The 21,258-nt window shown below is 32.7% G+C and overlaps 1 protein-coding gene across 1 annotated transcript in view; it reads right to left on the bottom strand.

Annotated features, from left to right (window-relative positions):
- Positions 1-21,258, bottom strand: part of LOC148599207 (thrombospondin-type laminin G domain and EAR repeat-containing protein-like) — a 33,839-nt gene extending 12,581 nt beyond the window's left edge. Inside the window, exons 1-2 of the mRNA XM_088559115.1 lie at positions 21,169-21,258; positions 4,991-5,239 (exon numbers count right to left, since the gene is read on the bottom strand). Coding sequence (XP_088415241.1) covers positions 4,991-5,066 — 76 coding nt within the window. The 5' untranslated portion in view covers positions 5,067-5,239; positions 21,169-21,258. The remainder of the gene's footprint in view (positions 1-4,990; positions 5,240-21,168) is intronic.

Raw genomic sequence — 21,258 nt, 5'->3', positions numbered from 1 at the left:
TAAATCACCAATAGTTATTTAATTTGCGATTAAAACATTTTAGGTTTATCAAATATAGTTATTAGAAAATTGTAACTTAAAAGCATCAATTATTATAGTTCTTAAGTTAATGTTTATTGTAAGTGTTTTGACCATTTATTACATTTTCATTTATGAATCCAATCAATTATGGAGAAAAAAAATTAAAGACTGTTAATAGGTATTTAGGAAATTACATTTTCATGTAATAAATAAACCTTTAAATTTAAAAAGTATGAAAAATTATTCAAATCAGTCAGTAATACGATTGAAGTTAATTTACTGTGTGTAAATGTGCATACCTCGACATTTCATTACAGTTACAACAAAAAAGAAATAAAACTAATAAATGAAAACAAGACAAGAAACACAAACAAATATTAAAAACTAACCAAAACAGAGCACACTAATAAACTTACTAACAAAAAATTCCTGAAGATATAGAAAAAGAAAATTTAGAAAACAGAAAATAAAAACTATTTGAACAACACCTAAAATGAAAATAATGTTAGTGTATACACGAATATATCATGATCCATATGAGCATTTACAAAATCATCATTTAATTTACAAGACGTTATACCAAACATTAAAACAAGCGAAGGTATTCTACCAAATATAGATTCCTGATACCTTTGTCGTGCAATACGGCAGTTAATGGGCATTCAGCCATATCCCACACCGCTACATACCCTTATTAGTACTTCATCTAACGTTATCAAATACACTCAGCAAAGCTAATATTCTGTTGTAACAATTAATCATTAGAAGACCATCAACCAAAACCTCACACTAAACACAGATAATACCAGAAATACTCTTCGCTGAGTAATGAGATATATACCGGGTCATCCTAAATATCCAAGGGTTAAGATCATCGAATTTAACTTCAATGAAAAACTGACATTATTAGCTTGAAACGTGACAATAGGCCGTTTTACATCAGTGTCTCATCTTCAATATCGTTATCGGCGTCCAGACTTCCGCCATCTTTGTAGGGCAAGTAAAGCTGGTATTTAGTTTCGTAAATTTTATGAGCCATTTGTAAGCAATGTTTAAAACAATGTAATTTCACAGCTTTAACCTTTAATGGGAAGTTAATTTGTTATTTGAGCTAGGTGTGGTGTAATAGATACGTATCCTTTCGAATTGTTATAGAGAACACCTATGAAGTTTATCCCTGGGACTTCATGGCAATATCATTTATGATAATTTATAGGTAGGTTGATACAGCTTAGACGGACGCTAGTGGCTGTAATTTGAATCATTCACTACATAGTACATATCATGATATATTTAAACATGGCAAATATGTTTTAATTATTAGTTACATAGGTAAAATTACAAAATTTTGTTTGTCATATGTTTAACAACATGTGAACAAAGTATGGTAAAATAAGCTCTTTTGCATTTGAAAACAAACGAAAAATACTTTTTCCATATATGAAATCCCATTTAAAATACATAATTATCGTATGATTTTTACATACTTATTTTGCATGAATTAATTCGTTAGTCAAAAACATGTTTTCATACACAAGCAAAATTATTTCACACGAATTGAGCAAACTAAGTGACAGAGTTCACGTGAAATTCGGGTGAAGGGAGCCTTCAAGTGAAATTCACACGAAATGTTCACATGAAATTCGTGTTTAGTGAATTTCACATGAAAATCATGTTAATTTCATGTGAATTTCACATGAAAATCATGTTAATTTCATGTGAATTTCACACGAATTTCATGTGAAGCTCGATTAACATGAATTTCACGTGAAAAATATTTGCCTGTGTATGTTTTCTGGGTGGTCCTAAACATATGAAAACATTTGAATTGTGTTTCCAAAACATTAACAATTTTGAAGCATTACATTTGCGCGATTCAAAGAAGGCGTTTGTGCCACTTTTGATTCTTTAAGGTAATTTAAATATAATTGCACAACTTTCTAAATCAATTACTCCATTACCATGAATCTGAAATATTTATATTAGCTTCGTCTTAATTAGGTGCCAAAATTAAAGCAAAATCATGTTTAAGTCACTAAGTTCTGAAAAGAAAATGTAATTTATGTTTGTGTTTGTGCAATTAAAATTCAGACTGTTATATTGTAAATTAATTCTTCCCCGTGTACGAACAAAAATCATTGATAAATTGCATACAATCTATATGATAATCATTCTCCAATCTGTGATGCATCGTTCATAGTAAAAATAAATATGTTGGATAATGCCAATGCGTCCACAACTGGATAACCAACAACGGCTTATCCCTCAAATATATTACTTCAAACGTCATGCAAGCGTATCCAAAATGATGGTGTAAACCTCGAACCGTGTTTCTATATACTCATTGCACATAAGAAAGTTTTTAAAATGAATCTAATAACCATTTTGTAACAAAAATCATGTCAGCTCATGTGAACCGATTCTTCACATTAATTTCACATGTGAATGGTTTGTGAAACCAATGTCATTTGAAAATCAAGTTGATTTCATGTGATCATTTTATGAAGCTCGATTTTCATTCTTTCACGATATTCGGATATCTGTTATATATGGCAATCATCCCGAAGCCATATAGGAACCTGAACAAAATAAATTGTTTCACGTCTTTTGTCGCCCTGTCCTAAGTGAACAATGTTACTGTTATTGTCGCGTGTATGCTTTAAAAAAAAATTCAACTGAAATCATTATAAAAGGTGTCTTCGAAGAATGTTAACATATTCAAGGAATGCCAACATACAAAATACAATAGATGTTTTGATACTTACAATTGTCTTGATAACATGTAGATATCAAATGTTTACAGTAAAATCTTTCGTCGAAAATTGCAACATTATTGCAATGAAAAGTACTTCCCGATTTTTTTTTTATTTTATGTAAAACAAATAAATATATATATGCAATCAATTGCTTTTGCCGCAAAGTACAACCTTTAATGTAAAATATATACATAAATATAGAGAGCAAACATTTTCTCTGGTTACTGAAAGTTAACGGGGAATGCACCCATATCTTACTTGATTATAATAAAAAAATAACATCTTAGCAAACTCCCCAATCTAGATGACTCAAATTATATTACACTCTTAAGTTGAATAGTGTTCCTTTGTACTGGTACTTTGTTTATGACCATCTACATTTAATCCATATTCTCATACATGTGTTCTGTGCAGTACGGGATCAGTTGCACATTCAAGATTTTAATAACAATTAAATTCCTTATTTTGGACTTTTGTTTCTTAAGAGAGACATAATGCACATCTAAAATTCATATCAAAATCATTTTAAATCCAAGTTCTTGAAACAATTTATCCCAGGTAAAATTTCTCAGTGCCGGATTTGGCTTTTTTAAATTAGCTTGATTCTGAACTCTTTTTGTATATTATATATTTTTAATGTTCGCGAATTTCGTACTGTAAACTGGCCATTACTAGTCATTGATTAAAATTCACTAATTTTAATCACCAATTTTCTTAAAGTGAGAGAATAGTATAATCAGATTTAAATAAATAAATGTGTTTTACTGTAACTTTCAAATTATTGGATGAAATTCAATTTGAAATCTTTTTTTTTATATTTAATCCAATTAATTAGGTATTGCTTAATACAAGACATGCCAACACAATTCTCTACCATTTAATACGTCGTTTGCAAAATGTTGGCATAGGTTGAATGAACCATTCTAAAATGTTAAAGGCTAATATCTTAAATATCAGAACAATAACGAATGCAAAAGACTTGAACAACATTAAACAAATTAACAAACAAAATTGCTTTACCAAGTCATATTATGCTGAGTTTGAACTAAAAAGGCGCCCCGAGACACTTAGTTTATTGTTAACTTCTAGTACTACTTGTGCATTTTTATTGGGCTGCAGAAACCTTCTGATATGTTATGATCATTAATTTTGATATAATCGAATGTCGCCTTGTTACCAAGATAAAATGAAATAATGGCGTACTACTGCAAACATCTTTTGTTAATATTTCATGAAATATTCTTCACAAAAATGATTTCTATGATTTTCTCTTTCTCCAGATCTTTACATCAATCCTTGATATTTTTTGTTGTTTTAATTGACTATTTTTTAACTATCAAATTCAATTCAGTCTCTAATAGGAAAACAGTTAGCAAAATATCATTGTAATTCACCTAAGTGTAACTCTTACGACTACATTCAACTTTTTTTTGTCATACTTTTTAAAAAATATTATCATGCATCACTTAAAACCGTTATGAAGTCAAATGTATAGGTCCATCTTTCTCTGGTTCTGTTTACGGACAATTATACTTTTTCAATGAAGGGTAATAGAAAAAATTACCGAATTGATAAATTCTAGACAAGAAGGAAATGGCAATATCAGGGTAAAAACCGAAAAGTTCTAAACCATGGCAATGGTCCAGGACTTGGTACAAGCATTTCAAAATATATTTTTTTTGCAATTTACAAAGATTTTTTGTACTATAAAACAATATTTTTTTTTCAAATCCAAAGTACTCAAAATCCGCGAATATGTTCATTTGAATGAATTCACGAAACTAAACTCGAACATTTTTATGCTTTCTCTTAAGTTAAATTAGTACAAACGTTATATTTAAATATATAATTGCCGTCTTTTTTGTAAAATGAATGAAGCCTTGATTATTTCATTTCATAAAACCATGTATGTTGGCCCTTGTTAGTCCGTGTATATCAATGAGTTACCTGTCATTAGCATCATTAAAATCAAATATGTAGAAAGATCTAAATACAAAAAAAGAATCAATTGTATACAAGAATTACTCAAAAACAAACATACCTAAATAGGAAGCCAAATCCATCATTGAGAGGTTCTGCCATGTGCAATACAAAGAATGAAAATATTTTCAAAGCAAATTTTGTTAATACCGATCTACCATCCATGATAAATATGATAAATAGACGATTTTCTTAGTAAAAAGATTGCTAAGAATATTTTGTAACTACCATACCTTTACATATATCAGTGATATAATTCGAAGCGATTGCCAATTCTATAAAATTCAGTAAGACAATCCATAAAGCCATATTACATCCATAGAATTCCTTAAAAACCCACAATTATTCAACTTAGCGTCTTTTCTCAATCTAGTTACATTTTAGTCCAAGTCATTTTTTTCTCCAATTAAAAATGTTGCAACTTTTTCTTTCATCTTTGCGGGAAGTCCGTATTGGTTAGATTTCGTATCCAAATTTTCATTCTGAAATTTAAAGAGAACGAAATTTAATTTTGATTGACAATGTCACGTGACTTACATAAATCTTTGATAAGTTACCACGAGTTGTAATTATCTGTAGTTTAGTAACTACTTTGACATCCAGCCGTGAAATACCGTTAGAATACAGCGACCATTAGTAAATAGACCGATTAGTGGTCACAGTTTGGTGTCAATTGGGGTATTGAGTTTCCACAAAAACTCTCAATACCATCAGCTGCAAATTGACCTGTACCAGAGGTTAGTTTCATCACTGGAACATTCATTTTCCTTCTTGTTTTCAGGAAACCCAAAAAGTCACTTCATGTTCGCTCTGTGGCGTGTCAGTGGCGTTTTGTTAAGGCACCAACCACTTTTATCCTGAGGGGATTTAATATCGGATCAGAAATTATTTTCTGCACATGCACAAAATGCTTATTTGTATTTCAGGAGCAACGGAAATCATTATATTTATTTGATTTGTTAAGTAGCTGGGAAAATTAAAATCATTGATGTATGCGTAAAATATTTTCACCACAATTTGGAACAATTACTCTTTTTCTTAAATCCCAGTCTCTTCTCTCGATAATAAAACTATGAGAGCATGGAACAGATGTACCGGATGAATAAGCGCCCTATTCTTTTCTAGAAACACCCACCGAGTTGCCCATGAAAAGTTCGGTGTAGACGAAAGAGGAAAGGAAAACTATGACACATTGAACAAATCGGTTCTAAATGTATATTGCATATGTAAACCTAATGTTTCTTTTGAAAAATACAATGTGTTGTAAGACGTATTCTGTGAATATTTTGGATTTGTGTATAATGAATAGTTTGTCATGAGCTAATTTGGTTCGATAAAATATTTTTTAAAGATGTGCTTATTTTTGTTACCATTTTGTTTGGCTGATTACAACTTTTCGATTAGCAAGGCACAAATAGTGTTGACATCATTGGCTTGTTTATTGCCTGTCCGTATGCCATAAGGCTTTTTAATCAACGAATAAGTAATTATTTCTTAACAATATTGCTAAGTTCCTGTAATACCTGTATTATTTGATTCAAAGATTAATTTTAAGGCAATTTATAATCAAATATAAACAGACAGCTTTGACGACGCGAATATTTATCTAACAAGAAGAAGTAAGACGTATTTAACAGCAGTGAAAACGAGTTAAATACTTATATCTTACTCGATATCTCATTTTAGCACCTGCAAAACTGTGTGTTTAAAATAGCTTAAAACACAGAATAAGACAGCATGTCATAACTGTACCCTTTAGTAAAACCTCGTGCTTTTTTGTAACATTATTAACTCTTTAGCTCACCTTGGGCCCTAATGCTTTTTAGTATCACTAATGAACTACTTCGGATCACAAATCAACGATTTCGTACTTTTTAAACCCGATTATTTTGACATGCAGAATAAGGCCCTTGTTTGGAAAGGTTATAAATTCATCTCGTATGAAATCGAAACAGCCAGTTACTGCTCCTCTCTGTACAACGATACAGTTACTTTACAGTTTATTAGGCTATTATTATCCTTTTAAGTCTAAATTATCTTTTCAAAATCATTGGACCCCACATAACGAGAATGCCTTTGATTGTAGGCCGTGGGCTAGAGTGAAAGATAACATGATACCTTTAATGGTATGGTTCGGTCATCACCTGTGTCCTGAATTGTCCAAAGTTGAATCGTTATTTTTGGTTTTGATTTTTTTGTCTTGAGCACTGTGTCAAAGTAAAAACAAAGCGATATGATAATTAAAAGGAAGTGATTTTTCCTTTTACCAATTTGTTTAAAAACGTTTATGCAATTGAATGAATGCATAATAATATTTCAGCTAAAACAAATTACATGTACCACAGTAATTCGTATGAAATAGTATGAAATACTTTTATACTCGAAATATTTTCTCCATCATTAACGGCCTTAGTATGGTTTCTGACCATAAGTAAAATCCCATATAACAGAAGATAAATATACAAGTAAACAGAACTCCTTGCAACATATCTTTTAATAGATTCTTTCTGAGAATTGTTAGTAGGCGTCAATATGTTAAAAACAGATTAAAAGAGTAATTAAAGGAACCAGGAGTCTAGCGAATATCAAAATAATGTAATCCAGGGACAAAGACTAAACATGGAAAACAGACAAACACAACAAAACCATAAAATGAAAAAATATAATACATACAAAGTAACAAATGTAAAGGACTCCACTAAAAACTGAGAGCATGGACCAGGTGCACCGGTAGGGTAAGCGTCCTCTGCTTTTCTAGAAACACCCGCCGAGTTGCTCATATAAAGTCAAGTCCGGGGTACACGAAGTAGGAAAGGAAAACCATGACACGTTGAACAAATCAGTTTTCATAGTGTAGATATACACACCGTTATGATCCACGAGTTCACGATGACGACCATTAAACTTCCGTAGTGATGACTTCAATCTTGTCCAACATAACCCTATTCCAGAAGCGTAATTATAAGAAGTCTAGAGCGATACACAAATTCTGCTTATTACAGCAAGCTTTAGCATAACGTATGAGTTTTGATATGAAAACTTAATACGCAGGTACTGAAAGAATGTTGCCACAGATGGAAGGAAAGTTGACAATGTTGAATGAAAAATCATCGCGTTTGTCGTATAGTTTGGTCAATAGTTTTCCCTTACAATCGATCTCTAAGTGTAGGTCAAGATATGAGGCTGACTTTACAGAGTCTGTAGTATCCTTTATCTCAAGTTCTTTGGGGTAGATGTTATATACCAAATCCCCGAAACTAGGATTGTTGAACGATGATACGTCATCTATATTGTTGATACAGAGATCAAAGGACCTAGCTAAACGATGGACCTTCTTTCGGGTCAGATCAGTATAAAGTCAGCCTCATAAGAGTAAAGGAATGTAAAATATAAAATGACAGACATCAACAGAATAGATATAAAGAATGTAATACCGCTGAGAAATCTCAGGCACCCAGGGATAAGATTTGAAGTTCTCTATCGAGGCAATGCCGAGTTTGAGAACATCGAAATCTTACCCGAGGGTGTCTGAGATTTCCTAGTCTTGCATTTTCTTGCGGTGTGTTATTCTTTTTCTCACTTTTACAATTGACTTTGTGATATTTACGCCTAAACAACCTGAGCCTATTAATGAGAACATATATATTTGTAGCAGCATTTGTAATATGTGGACATTTATTATTGTTAAATAATTCCAATCTTAATTGTTTTTGTTACGTTTTATTTGATTAGTCAACGTCATGAAAGTCAAAACGTTTATTCTTGTATAAACGCATGTGCCGTATTCATACCTTCAGAAACAAAATGATGCAATTGATATAGACGCCAAAGAAGGTGAAAACGTAGTTGCATGAAACTGGAATTATAAGTAATAAAAGTTATTTTTATAATAGAATATATATTATAATATTTTATTATAATATAGTTTACTGATGTGTGAAAGCGACCGTATCACTCACAAACACTACATAAAGGCCTTCACAACTGTTATTACCATAAGAGATACCTTCTAAATATAATCTTAAAATGCAAGTTCTTCATCTAAAACATAAGCATGTGTGTATGTTGCCTTTGTTACATCAAAATTACCCTTTATTCAAATACAGTAACGTCCTCTACATAAATCATGTACATAGATCAAAGGACCATCTTGTTTGCTTTAGTGACTGGGGAATAAATTATCAAAGTAAGAATAATTTGAGACTTTGTAGCCGTGTTGACTCTGTCAGATCCTCAATATATCACTCCCAGTAGTTTGGTGTAACGGTTGGAACGCTGGTGTTCATCACTATCTTAAACGACGGATTCAATTTTGTCCGGTACACTAACCCTTTCGTTGTATGTATTAAGTATATTCATTAAATAATTAATAAAACAAACCTTCCATTCAACAGCTTTTTTGATATAGAGTGTTGTTTCTAATATGACATAAAGTTCTTTAACAGTCATTTATGCATCCTCTTCTACTAGAAATGACCGTCATCAAGCTGCACGTTCGGTTTCTTGAAAGAAAAAGGTCTCACTCTACCTGAGCATCTGAGTTCATCCCGGTTCGTTTTCTTCGCATGTTGTCCCTTTGGTTATTCAAGCGTTAATTGTTTTGTCTTCAGTTTTCATATAATTTGTACGTAATGTATTGATACGTCTTCCTCGTGTTTTTCAAAAGATAATGCAAACATCTTGTATGACGTCGATCATGAAAACGAAAGAGGGCCGGATTATATGTGTATAACGTGGTTTCATAAGGGGTGTCTGTTGAAAACGTTTGTAGCATGTAAAAATAAAAATGTTATTTGTGTAATGACTTAGTTATTAAATCAATGATACCCCCAATTTATAATACTTTGTAACGGGAGTCGTCGGTATCACTATGTGCAAGTGTCTCAGTGAAAATGACCAGTTAACACTTTAAAATGTGCAATAGGTAGTGTACGGTGATTAGTGTATGCTAACTGTTCAATGAATGCTCTCTGTATTATACAGTTGTGTTTACATTTCCAGATTTATGTGTCAATATCAACTACCTATATTCTGAGTAAGTAACTTCTTACAAGACACCCTGTTATGTGGTACGTTCGTGCGCTGGGCTCTGTAACTGTAACACTGTCTAAATGACAGAGTAATCAAAGGGAACCAAGGTTATTGTGGTAATCAAAATGAAAACGCCATTAGAAACACATAGTTTATTTGACCAAGTACAAAGCCTTTGATATAAAACAATGGTGCATATCGCTTATAAATGCATAACGCTTAATAACTTCAATATTAACCGGTATGACAATACAAGTGGAAGTGATTGACTAACACCCTAAACGTTTGTTTACCGCGCCATATTTGAAGCTCGACAGAAAACCAGAAATACAAATAATTTCATGATAATGTAGCGTATAAAGAAACCGAAAGGTCCGAATAAATTCAAACCAAAGCATTCTCTCGGAATGTTACATTTCTGTGAGGAAACGGCATAACCGCAGATAAGTTAGAAGCAAATAACGTGCAGACTGTAACAGTCTTACAGCGTAGAGAAGGTGTGCTACACATCTGAATGGCTATCTATAGAAGAAGCGGTAAAACGCGCCGATGAACTCGCTTAAATAGTAAATGCCGACTAAATTGACCAATCATTCCCACGTTTGTTACTCATGTGTTATTAATTCAATCTCGTTTTCAAACACATTAAGCATGTGTATAATACAGAGACTCAACAGCTCACTACTGTTTATATCCATAATGAAACCATATAATAATCACGTGATAATAGCAAAACCATGTGTACATATAAACAGTCACTTCCATTACAACTTTAATAGTTCATATTGTTTCATTATGATATTAGTTTAAGGTTAAAATATTTTTTTTTACTTAGCAAGCTTTCCTTGTTAATATAAATTACTTATGACATTTTATTTTTTGTTATCTATAATTAAGTGTTCGTTTTTCTGTCTGTGTCCTTTTGTGTTTTTTTCGCGTTTTTTTTTTATATAAATGTCGTTTTGAGTTCATTGTATTTTTACTTCCGTTTCCTGTTTCTGAAATATTTTACAGCTAGATTATATATAGCTAGGTCTAATATGAGGCGCTACGTTTAAATTTAGCAAAGGATTTCTGTAATTAAGATGTCCCGATTGTCCTTGTACCATACTCAGGCAAATATTGTTCACGTGAAATTCATCTGAATCGATCATACAATTAACGTTTGATTTCAAGTAAAATTTCCTTAACATAAACTTTCACAATGAGGCTTGGTTCAGCCGAAATTTACGTGAACTTAATTCGAGTGAAAATCACGTGAATTTCGTGTTCAGCGTGAAATCATCATGTATATTATTCAGGTTCTCTGTTAGAGTCTAATTAATTCATTAAAATTGGCTTATGTATTCAGTTTGTGGTAACAGCGTCTGCGTATCCTGTTTATTGCATGAACGTTGACTTTTGTGTTTTGTCCGTGTTAAATGGATATGTTTCTCTGTCTTCAATTTGTATTTTGAATTTTTATACCACACACTTTGAGTGGTAGCACATAATGATAGAGTGTCCTTCCTTCCGTCTGCAATCCCTTAGGTACGTACTTTCTTCCAACCCCCTGTTACGCAGATAGAAAAATCTCTAATCTGTTACTTCTACCACACTACTAAATGAAATTGAATGAAACTTTCGCAGAATCTTTATACATATTTCCATTTGCACTACCTATTTAAATTGTGTTCCAAATCAATTTTGAAAAAGCTCCATGTTATAAGATAAAGGAGTGATCAAGGGAACCAATGTTATAGCGGTAATCAAAAGAATGTAATCCAGGGACAAAGACCAGACATGGAAAACAGACATACACAACAAAGAACATAAAGTAATACATACAAAGTAACAAAAGTAAATGAGCAACTCGGACTCCACTAAAAACTGGGAGCATGGACCAGGTGCACCGGTGGGGTAAGCGTCTGAAGGGAATGAGGATATCAAGAAAATGGGCATTGTTCACCGTTCTAATTTTTGATGTGTTGTAGTTGACTTTTAGATTGGTGTTAACTGTTTATTTGTGATCTGATATGTTCCTTCGTTGTGTGAATGAATGGTTCTTGGTATTATCTTTTTGATTTTACGTTTCTGTCTTTTATCCAAGTGTGTATCCTCGTTTGACGGTTTCTTTTGCACCAGTCCAAGTCAGGACTTTCTGGCTACTGTGTGTCTTGTTCCGTTTTCACTTGCAGTTAACTTTCATGCTGCTGGTACTTTAAAAGGGCAACTTTTTCGCTGTACCAGTGTATTTTTTTTTCGGCGGGGGGGGGGGGATGCAGCTGCAGCCAGTCCTGTGGTATGAGGGTTTCCTTGTCGTTCATTGAAGACCAATGGATGGCCTGAGCAGACATTTGCCATACCGGTCGGTATTAGTTCCCATATTTTTTTTCGCAGATTTATTAGCACCCATTGGAAGGAACGATTAGATATTTTGGTTTATGGCTTAAGCCTGATGACTTATACTGTGTCTCCTCTTTCCAGCCTTTTGGGCCGCCTACTTCTTGTTTTCCGAGTGATTTATTATTTTGTTTTTGCATTTGCGGTATTGGGAAATTTTCTGTCGCAGATTTCTCAGCACCCATTGGATAGAACGATTAGATATTTTGGTATATGGCTTAAACATGATGACATAATGTGTCTCCCCTTTCCCATTTTTTTGGTCATCTACTTCCTGTTTTCCAAAAGACTTTAGAATTTTTACATGTGAGGTATTGTGAAATTTTCCGTCGCAGATTTATCAGCCCCCATTGGAAGGAACGATTAGATATTTTGGTATATGACTTTAGCATAATGACTTGTACTGTGTCTCCTCTTTCCAGCCTTTTGGGTCCTCTACTTCTTGCTTTCCGAATGACTTAATTTTTTTTACACTTGCGGTATTTGGAAATTTACTGTCGCCGATTTATGATACCCATTCGAAAAAAAGGAAATATTTTTGGTATTTGGCTTAAACATGATGACTTATAATGTATCTCCCCTTTCCAGTTTTTTAGGTCATCTTCTTCCTGTTTTCTGAGTGTCTTAGAATTTTTATATGTGAGGTATTGTGAAATTTTCCGTCGCAGATTTCTCATCACCAATTCGAATGAATGACTAAATGTTTGGTATATGACTTAAGCATGATGACTTGTAACTTGTCTCCCTTTTACAGCTTTCTATATCATCTACTTCCTGCTTTTCTAGCGTCTCAGACATTATACATGGGAAATTTTCTGCCGCAGATTCCTCAGCAACCATTGGAAGGAAGGTGACAGATAGCTATTAGATGAGTTTAAGGTATTCTTATATACAGATTACTACTTTATAGCTAGAAACCAGCCTTTACGTCATCCATCTGTTACGTCATTGTCAGCGTTAATGAATAGGGAATTGTTCTTTCCTTGTCAGTGGTTTGTATTATCTTGCCAGTTCTCGTCTTTCCGCTTTCTGCAGCCATTTTGCTAACACTACATTTTACATTTTATTGAATCTTTTATTAAACCTCCAGTAATCACCTAATCCTAAACTGTCAAGCATCGTGTCAACACGGGCGGCTTAGGAGGACTGGATGATCATATTATGTACATAGTTAATCTGGGCAGAATAGACGGATCCAAGCAAGTACATAAATTAAATCACACTTATCAAAGTAATCGTTATTTATTGCAGTGTATCAGTTTAATCCATTGTATAATTAGGCCAGACGGAACTTATTTCACGGAAAATGAAATGGCTAACATTCCTGGTTGTTGGAGATTTTGTTGTTGGAATGTCAATCAGAAATATTCCAAATACTTTGGTACATTGAACAATGCCAATAAATAACAAGGTTTCTGATTGGATCTCTATAGTGGAAAATGTAACTTTAGTGTTACAATGTTGTTGTTGTTTATAACGTGGGAATTTTCCTCCACGAAACTATATGAACAAAATTGCAAAGTTCGAGACTACTCAGAAACTAAAAGATTTGGTCCTATTATTGCATCAATAATGAATTTAGGGTCTAAGTGAATTTTGATGAAATTATTTCTATTTTTTGTATAAAAAAATATTTAAAACTATTTTTCTAATGATTTGTTGACTGGGAAGAGATACACAGCTTGTCATTGACATGCAGACCCGAGGTTAAATCACAGTAATATTCCCTATTAAAATCACCACCATGATATGCTATATATCACCGGGTATAGTTGTGTACCAATCTTAACCCGATGATGACAGACTGACAGACGGACCGTTTGTAGGGCATAAGAATTATCTATAACTATAATTGACTGACTGAAGATTTCGGCAGCTAAATCCCGACAAATCCAGCTTTACCATTGTTTACTGATATTAAGACGCTTTACTACTATGAACCAGACCCTATACATCATTTTAAATAATAATGTTGATAAAATTTTCTCGATGGCAATTGAAGGCAGGCGTATATATTTACTTTACATGTAAGTTAAGTAGATTTTAAAAATGATCATAGATAGTATCTATAGCCTTAAATACCAATTACATTCCTAAACCTCAGATCAATGGTTTGTATGTTATCGTAGTGAAGGTATAAAAACAGATCGGTGATTGATGGCAAATTATCTCTATAATGTCTCTTTTGTCTGTGTCATTTAAGGTAAAGGCAAGAAGAACAGAAGACTTGTCTTCTATCAAGCTCTGAGCTGCGTCTAACATTCGAAACTCACTCAAGAAGTTCCTGTCATAATTGCAAGATTTTTGCAGTCATGGAAAGATGAATGATTAATCGAGACGCTATCCGACAGTACAAAAACGGACGTTTAAGATCGAGAATTTCGAAAGGCCAGTATGTAGCGGTTAATAATAGACGATACGAACGTCTGCCGCTGTATGGAGCTTGTGTCTATACATGTTTAGCAGGGTCTTATTTTGTTTTATGTATGATGTTTAAGTGTCAGTATGTGTAAGAATCAGGCAGTGGGTGAAATGTGGTATGAAAAATGAAATAAACCATCATTTTGAAAGATTAATTTGACTATTTTCACCATCAGGATCAAGGAAAACAGACACAATTTTCCATATCACGGCCCATTGAGTTACAATATCATTGAAATGCACTGACAATAAACATTTCAAGGGCAGATAACTCTGTCAAAAACCTCATTTTTCTAACATTCTATTGAAAAATTTCTGAGCAAAGCCAGTGATGTAGAAATTAAATAATGGCCTTTTCAAATAGAGAAGGTATCATTGAGTGATATTTTATTGTCAGATCGGTGAGGTTTTGACATGCATGTTTCTGATTTTTCCCATTTTGCCTGATTCTTACAAACACTTACACTTAATACCAACTCAATCCGATGATAATGTACTGAATATTACATGTAAAAATCTGTATCACATGCTGTATCAACCCACCGGCCCTCGGAATGATATAGGTCGAGGGTTGATACAGCATGCGATACAGATTTTGACATGTCATGTTCATTATATCGTATTTTAACCAAATTTTAAGTATTGTCTGTAAAAGGGTGTGATATAGACGATATAGGGTTTAAATAAACAATTGTAATACATATGCAAAAAGCTATATTTTAATCAAAATGTAAAATATACATAGAAAACTCCAAATCCAAGGTAAATAGCCAAAATATAATGTCTTTGTAGCTGCTACATTTGAAATTTGTCATCAGGAAACACATCCCAAGTAGGACCCTGCATGTGTTACTATACTCCGGCCAAGTTTTTATGATATTTTACTTAAATGATAATCACTTTTAACGACTAGGCTCTTAAACAGGTGCGATACCTGGCGTTACCTGTTTGGCCTTTAAGGTAAATATTCATCATCAAAGGAATGTTTGACCTCTTAAGATGCATGTCATATTTTATGATCAAAAGCATATTTGAACAAAGCAGATTTCACGTTGTTTTAAATGTCATTCGTGCGTATAACTTTGTCTCTCTACTTTTTAATTATTTATTTCACGACATAACTTCAAAAAGTTCTTGTATTTCGTGGTTATATGCTACAATACGTGCACTCAGATCGTAGTAAACTTCACCAACAGATACATATGAATACATTATGCTCATGGTAATTCTGAAAATAAAGGTGATGTCTTATTCCGATGTTTTTTCTCGACTTTAACCGGGCATTTAGTAAATACGCCATGAGGCTCATTTTCGTATATTAAAAAAAGACTTGTGCGTAATTACGCGAAACTTTGATATTGAGAGTGGTCTTTGATTAAGCTTTGATTTTGTTATTGGTTGGTATCCGAATCTTAGAAACAATAATCTGCCTTTATAAATGGATACGCGTATTTAACGATGAGTCGTGAACGATCTTATACGTTACACCACAGAGTCGGACTGGTACAAAAGAAATCTCCGGAGCGATTAAACACCTTTCTTGTATTGATAAACAAGAGATCAAAGACAGGTAATAGACACCTGTATTTACCTGTTTAATAATAACTGGTTACTGAATCCTGGGGAAAGACGTTAAATACATGTACAAGTATACTTTGGGGAGAATAAAAAGAAATCATATTTTATTAACAGCTGCTCCCCCCCACCACCGAAAAAAAAAAAAAAAAAAAAAAAAAAAACACAAAACACAAAACACAAAACAAAACAAAACAAAACATAAAAACAAAACAATAAGTGTGCATTTCAAAATTAATATAAATACAAGTGTTTAGATTGTAAGTACATGAATTAACATATTCAAGAATATTCGTATAACATGGTCTTGGTGAATCCATGCATCTATTTGCCTTCTTGTTTACACAATATGGAAATTCTTGTGCTGTGAATACAACAGTTTTTTTTTATATATGTTCAACATGACTACTCATTTAAAAAAATGTCCTTTCCCATGTGCAGATAGATTTCAGAAAAAAAGGGGTTTCATGTCATTACTTGCTCATTTTTTCCCAAATTTTGCACGAAATTAACAAATAGACAACAATTTTCACTTGTATTTACATAAGCGTCCTACTGTTTCACCACAAGCGACAGAAATGCAGTGTCAACATTGTTGGCTTATTGAATGATACTGTCATCACCTTTGATAACAGTAGAATATATTTGCGCTTTTGCTAACTTAAAGCTTATTCTCAGTTGTTTAAGGGTATTAATTAGTTCTAACTATGTTTCCCATAAAATAAGTTTAATTCAAATATGTATTTGTATTAAGGATTCTATCAGGCTGTAAACTTAATGAGAATCGAGTAATCACGTGACTTAAACACAAATATGTAATAAAAAGTCTAATTTGGTGTAATGACTAACAACAATATTAAATAAAAATCAAATCCCAAAAAGATGAATTTAAAGATTTTCCATTAGCCTAATGGTCCGTTCCAAATACTAATGGGCCGAGAACCTGTTACATTGTTATATTAAGTGAAGTCTCAATTACGTATCATGACAAACCAACGAAATATGTTAAATATCATCAAAATTGTATAATTACATTTGGATGCGTGAAAAATATTTTGAATGATTATCATTTTTTTTTTAATTTAGTGTATAACTTCTGTAATGGTATAAACTACAGTTAACTAAATGTACATGATCGTATTTAACGTTCGATACATGTACTATATAATTTTTAAGAAATTCCTGGTTCTGACGAACCACGAATTCAAATTCCCAACGAAATGGTCAGGAACATTAATCCACTGAAATCTTTATTGATAATTTCAGGCATTTTGAAAAACCCCGAACACTGATACACATGCGAGTTTAAGCGCCTTCAAATAATTTCATATTAGAGCGTTATCATTGAGCAGATGGATAACATCCAACTAAAATTAGATAGAAAAATCAGTCAGGCTGGCGGAGAGCAGATGGTACAAAGTTACCCCCATAACATAACGTCTGTCCCACTCACAGTCGAGTGCACGACTGACATACTTGTGTCGATACTACGATTTGTACTTGTTCAAAGCTCATGATACCTTTGATATCAATCTAATCGCGAAGGTTTTTGTGGTCAAGACCACAGTGACTAAGGAAGTCGAGGAAATTAAAAGTTAAACAAATATTTGTCAAGTCGGTCCATTCTGATTGATAATCTACTGTCAGTGACCTTTGTGTGTCAAAGAAGACTCCAGATTACAAATTTTCGTACTCCAATAAGGCTAACTGTCTAATTGATACAGTTACATATAGACAAATTATTTCGGTCTGGAATGCATATCTCTTTTTTTTTCTTTACCCCACATTTCATGGTACAGGAAAGGACGGAAGGATACTAAGTCCTATAATTGGCCCCCTGCTGAGAAATTCAATTAAATCGAAATCGTATAACCTTTCAATTAAAATCATTCATCATTTCCTAGCCTTAGGACATAACAAAACTAGACATTAGTATTTCATCGGTTTATAGCTAGTTATGCGAACTTGAGATTTTTCTAATTAAAAATGTTCGATTAAATAAGTACACTATGATATATTTAGCTATATAGATGTATATATATAGATGTTTTGCTTAAACGTCCTATAAAGCCACACACACTCACACACAATAAACCGGACTTCCCCATTATAAATACTAAAAAGTTTGATTTATTGTCAATCAAAATGTACCTCAGGTATTGCACCAACTAGAGGTGCGATAATCCTTATTCCCTTTATAGAAAATGTCTGCATCCGCGTCTTCCAGTCAAGATACATGTAACCGTTCATTCTTGCGAGTTTGCTATAGTTCTTTTATATAGGACTATATCAAAACATTCATGCAACATTCAACACAAAGTCCCAACACAGGTCCGAGGTCTGTTTATGGTCCAGAATTTGTTTCCCGACTACCATTGGGCAAATCTTTTTTCTAGCTGGTTCATGTAATCCAAGAATTTTTATATTACCCCAACGAAAAACGATGTCACGAATTGGTTTACTCCAGATGCTGGCTAAATTACTTCTTTGACAAAAACTATGCCCATTTTTTCTAAAATATCTCAGCCTCAACTCTACACTACCAGAACAAATACATTAATCCAAGCCTAAGTTCAGGTCCAGCAAAGAATATGGCAAAAAATATACTGGTACAAAACTTAAGCACAGGTCCAGCAAAGAATATGGAAGACTGAAAATTAAAAAAAAAAAAAAAAAAAACGGATTCGGTGAAACGCAACAAATATACATCACTGTATAACGTAAATTCCATAACAGTAAGCTCATATTTTTTTGCATTTTTTTTTCAACTTGCAAGACAACACATTGTTCCTTCAGTATTTGGGGAACCATTAAAAGTAATAAAATGACAGAAAATATTTGTTTTAGGTTATATTTGTTTTCAACAAATTCAACAATACATTTTTTTTTATTATTCGTTGGGACTAAGGGAGTTACTTAGATTTTTTAGAAAGTTTGCAAACCATTAGGATAATCATTATTCGTGACCAGGGGACGTTCTTGTTTTTTCCCGAGCAAAGATTCTAAGGTGAGTCTAATTACTTAACTTTTCAGTGTTCCTTGGAAACAATCTACAAGGTTATATGTAGCAACCCCTGTCTCTTTTACAGCTAACAAAGATTTAAGAATTAGACAGGGAAAATGTCTTGTGTTATGCAGAAGGAGCCCAACGAGATTCATAAGCCGTGTTCAAAACCAAAACGTCAGGCGTTTTATTTATTTTTTAAAAATATTTATTTCTTCATACACCCCCTCCCTCCCGATCCTACAAAGCGGATTTTTTTTTATGTTTACCGTATTTTTGTATATGTAACTTTATTTTTTTGTTTTATTATTTTCTTTCTTTGTCTGTTGCCTTTTTAGTGCTCTCGGTTTTGTTCTGAATACGGATTCCCTCTCTTTGTATGTTTCGGTTTATGTAATTATTCTTTAACTTTTTAAATGTTTTTTTAAAGATAAACTAAGAGTAGCTTCACTCACATCTATAGTAGTTGAAAAATGTAAAATAAGCACAACTTGAACTTATCACCAATAAAAGCATAAATTATTTTTCACATTGACTAGAAAAGAAGGTCGATCGTTGACTTTGGACTCGAAGAGAAGAATCCTCACTTAATTATACTAAGCCACTCGTTTTCGACTTGAAGGACTAATTCAGTGTACAAGTAAATTTATTTTAGCAATCTAATCCAAAAGAAGAGTTTACACTGCTCAAAGGAAAAACTTTTTAAGTATGTTTATCCAATCTCGTTTGAACTCATGGTGTGCTTTTAACAGTCGTTTTCATTGTAAGAAAAGTGTTAATTTTATTTTTGAGTCGACTTTCATCTATCCACACCCTTCCCTTGCTCCAATATTGACATTGTAGTTTTATTACCCAGTATTGGATGTAAAAGCACGGATCACTTTTGTTTGGGTTTGAGCGACTTTTGGCAAGTTGCAAATTTTATGTACAATTCGCATATTTCTAATAAGTGTATGAAATTCCTTATACATGGTCGACATTCCTACTTCTCTTTCACGCGCACTTGTGTCGTTTAAATAAAAAGCATGCCATGTTTGTTGAGCAGTTGGTTATAACAGCTAGGTTTCTGTATGAGTGACTATATTCAGGTTTGGAAGTACAATAAAGCTAGTCACTTAATATTGTAAAGTACCCAAAGTTTCGACAAAAATGCCAAACCCTAAATTGTAAGACAATTAAAGAGATTGATTTAAATGTGTTTCTCTGTTCATATGCACTAAGTTTTCATGATACAATCCCATATAAAAGCTCAAACTTCATACATGTACATTCATACATACTTCGGACAAGTACATGTAAAACCCAGACATGATTATGAAACGCATAGAAAGACAAATAATCGTTTCGATTAAATCCCGGCATACAAGTTTTGCGGTTTGTCAACTCAGGAGCAGATCCAGAAGTTTATTAAAGGGGGTTCCGATCCAGAAATTTATGTGAAAAAGGCTTGGGGTCCAGGCTATTATTTACTCATTTTTACCACATATTTGGTTAAAAGTAACAAAATTTTTCAACAAAAGAGAGATTTCCAATATTTATGTCAACTTCCATAACATATTAATATAACATATAGTCCTATATTTGATAAGAAACGTATAATGATGGAATTATTTGAATAACATCGAAATAAATTTCACTTAATTCTGTTCGCTAAATCTTGTTAGTATTTCAGTTTAACTAGTGGTTGCACACACCTAATCTAAAACACGGAAAAAGAATGTCAGAACAAAGCTAAGAAAATAGAAAAACAAAAACATCATATATATATATATATATATGATGTTTTTGTTTTTCTATTTTATATATATATATATATATATATATATATATATATATATAAACAATCGCAAATGGACAACTCAAGGTTCAGATTCAATGAAAATTGCCAAACGCAGCAGTATTTCAGATGAACCCTCCTCGTTTCTTTCTTGAAAGTCAACAAAATCGCTCTTGTGATGTTGTGTTGTCCAGGGATAAAACATTAATAATTACACTTACCTTAAAACGATTTACATCTTTCTTTCACTCCTGACGCTGAAAATATGATTAAAGTCTTTCCATTTAACACACTACTAGATAACAAGATGG

This window comes from Perna viridis, chromosome 13 (genome assembly GCF_037379345.1).
Source record: "Perna viridis isolate PV_CMFRI_1.1 ecotype Kerala chromosome 13, ASM3737934v1, whole genome shotgun sequence".
NCBI classification, from domain to species: Eukaryota; Metazoa; Mollusca; class Bivalvia; order Mytilida; family Mytilidae; genus Perna; species Perna viridis.
Note: the sequence above shows the minus strand (reverse complement) of the source record. Positions and strands in the feature narration are given on the sequence as shown.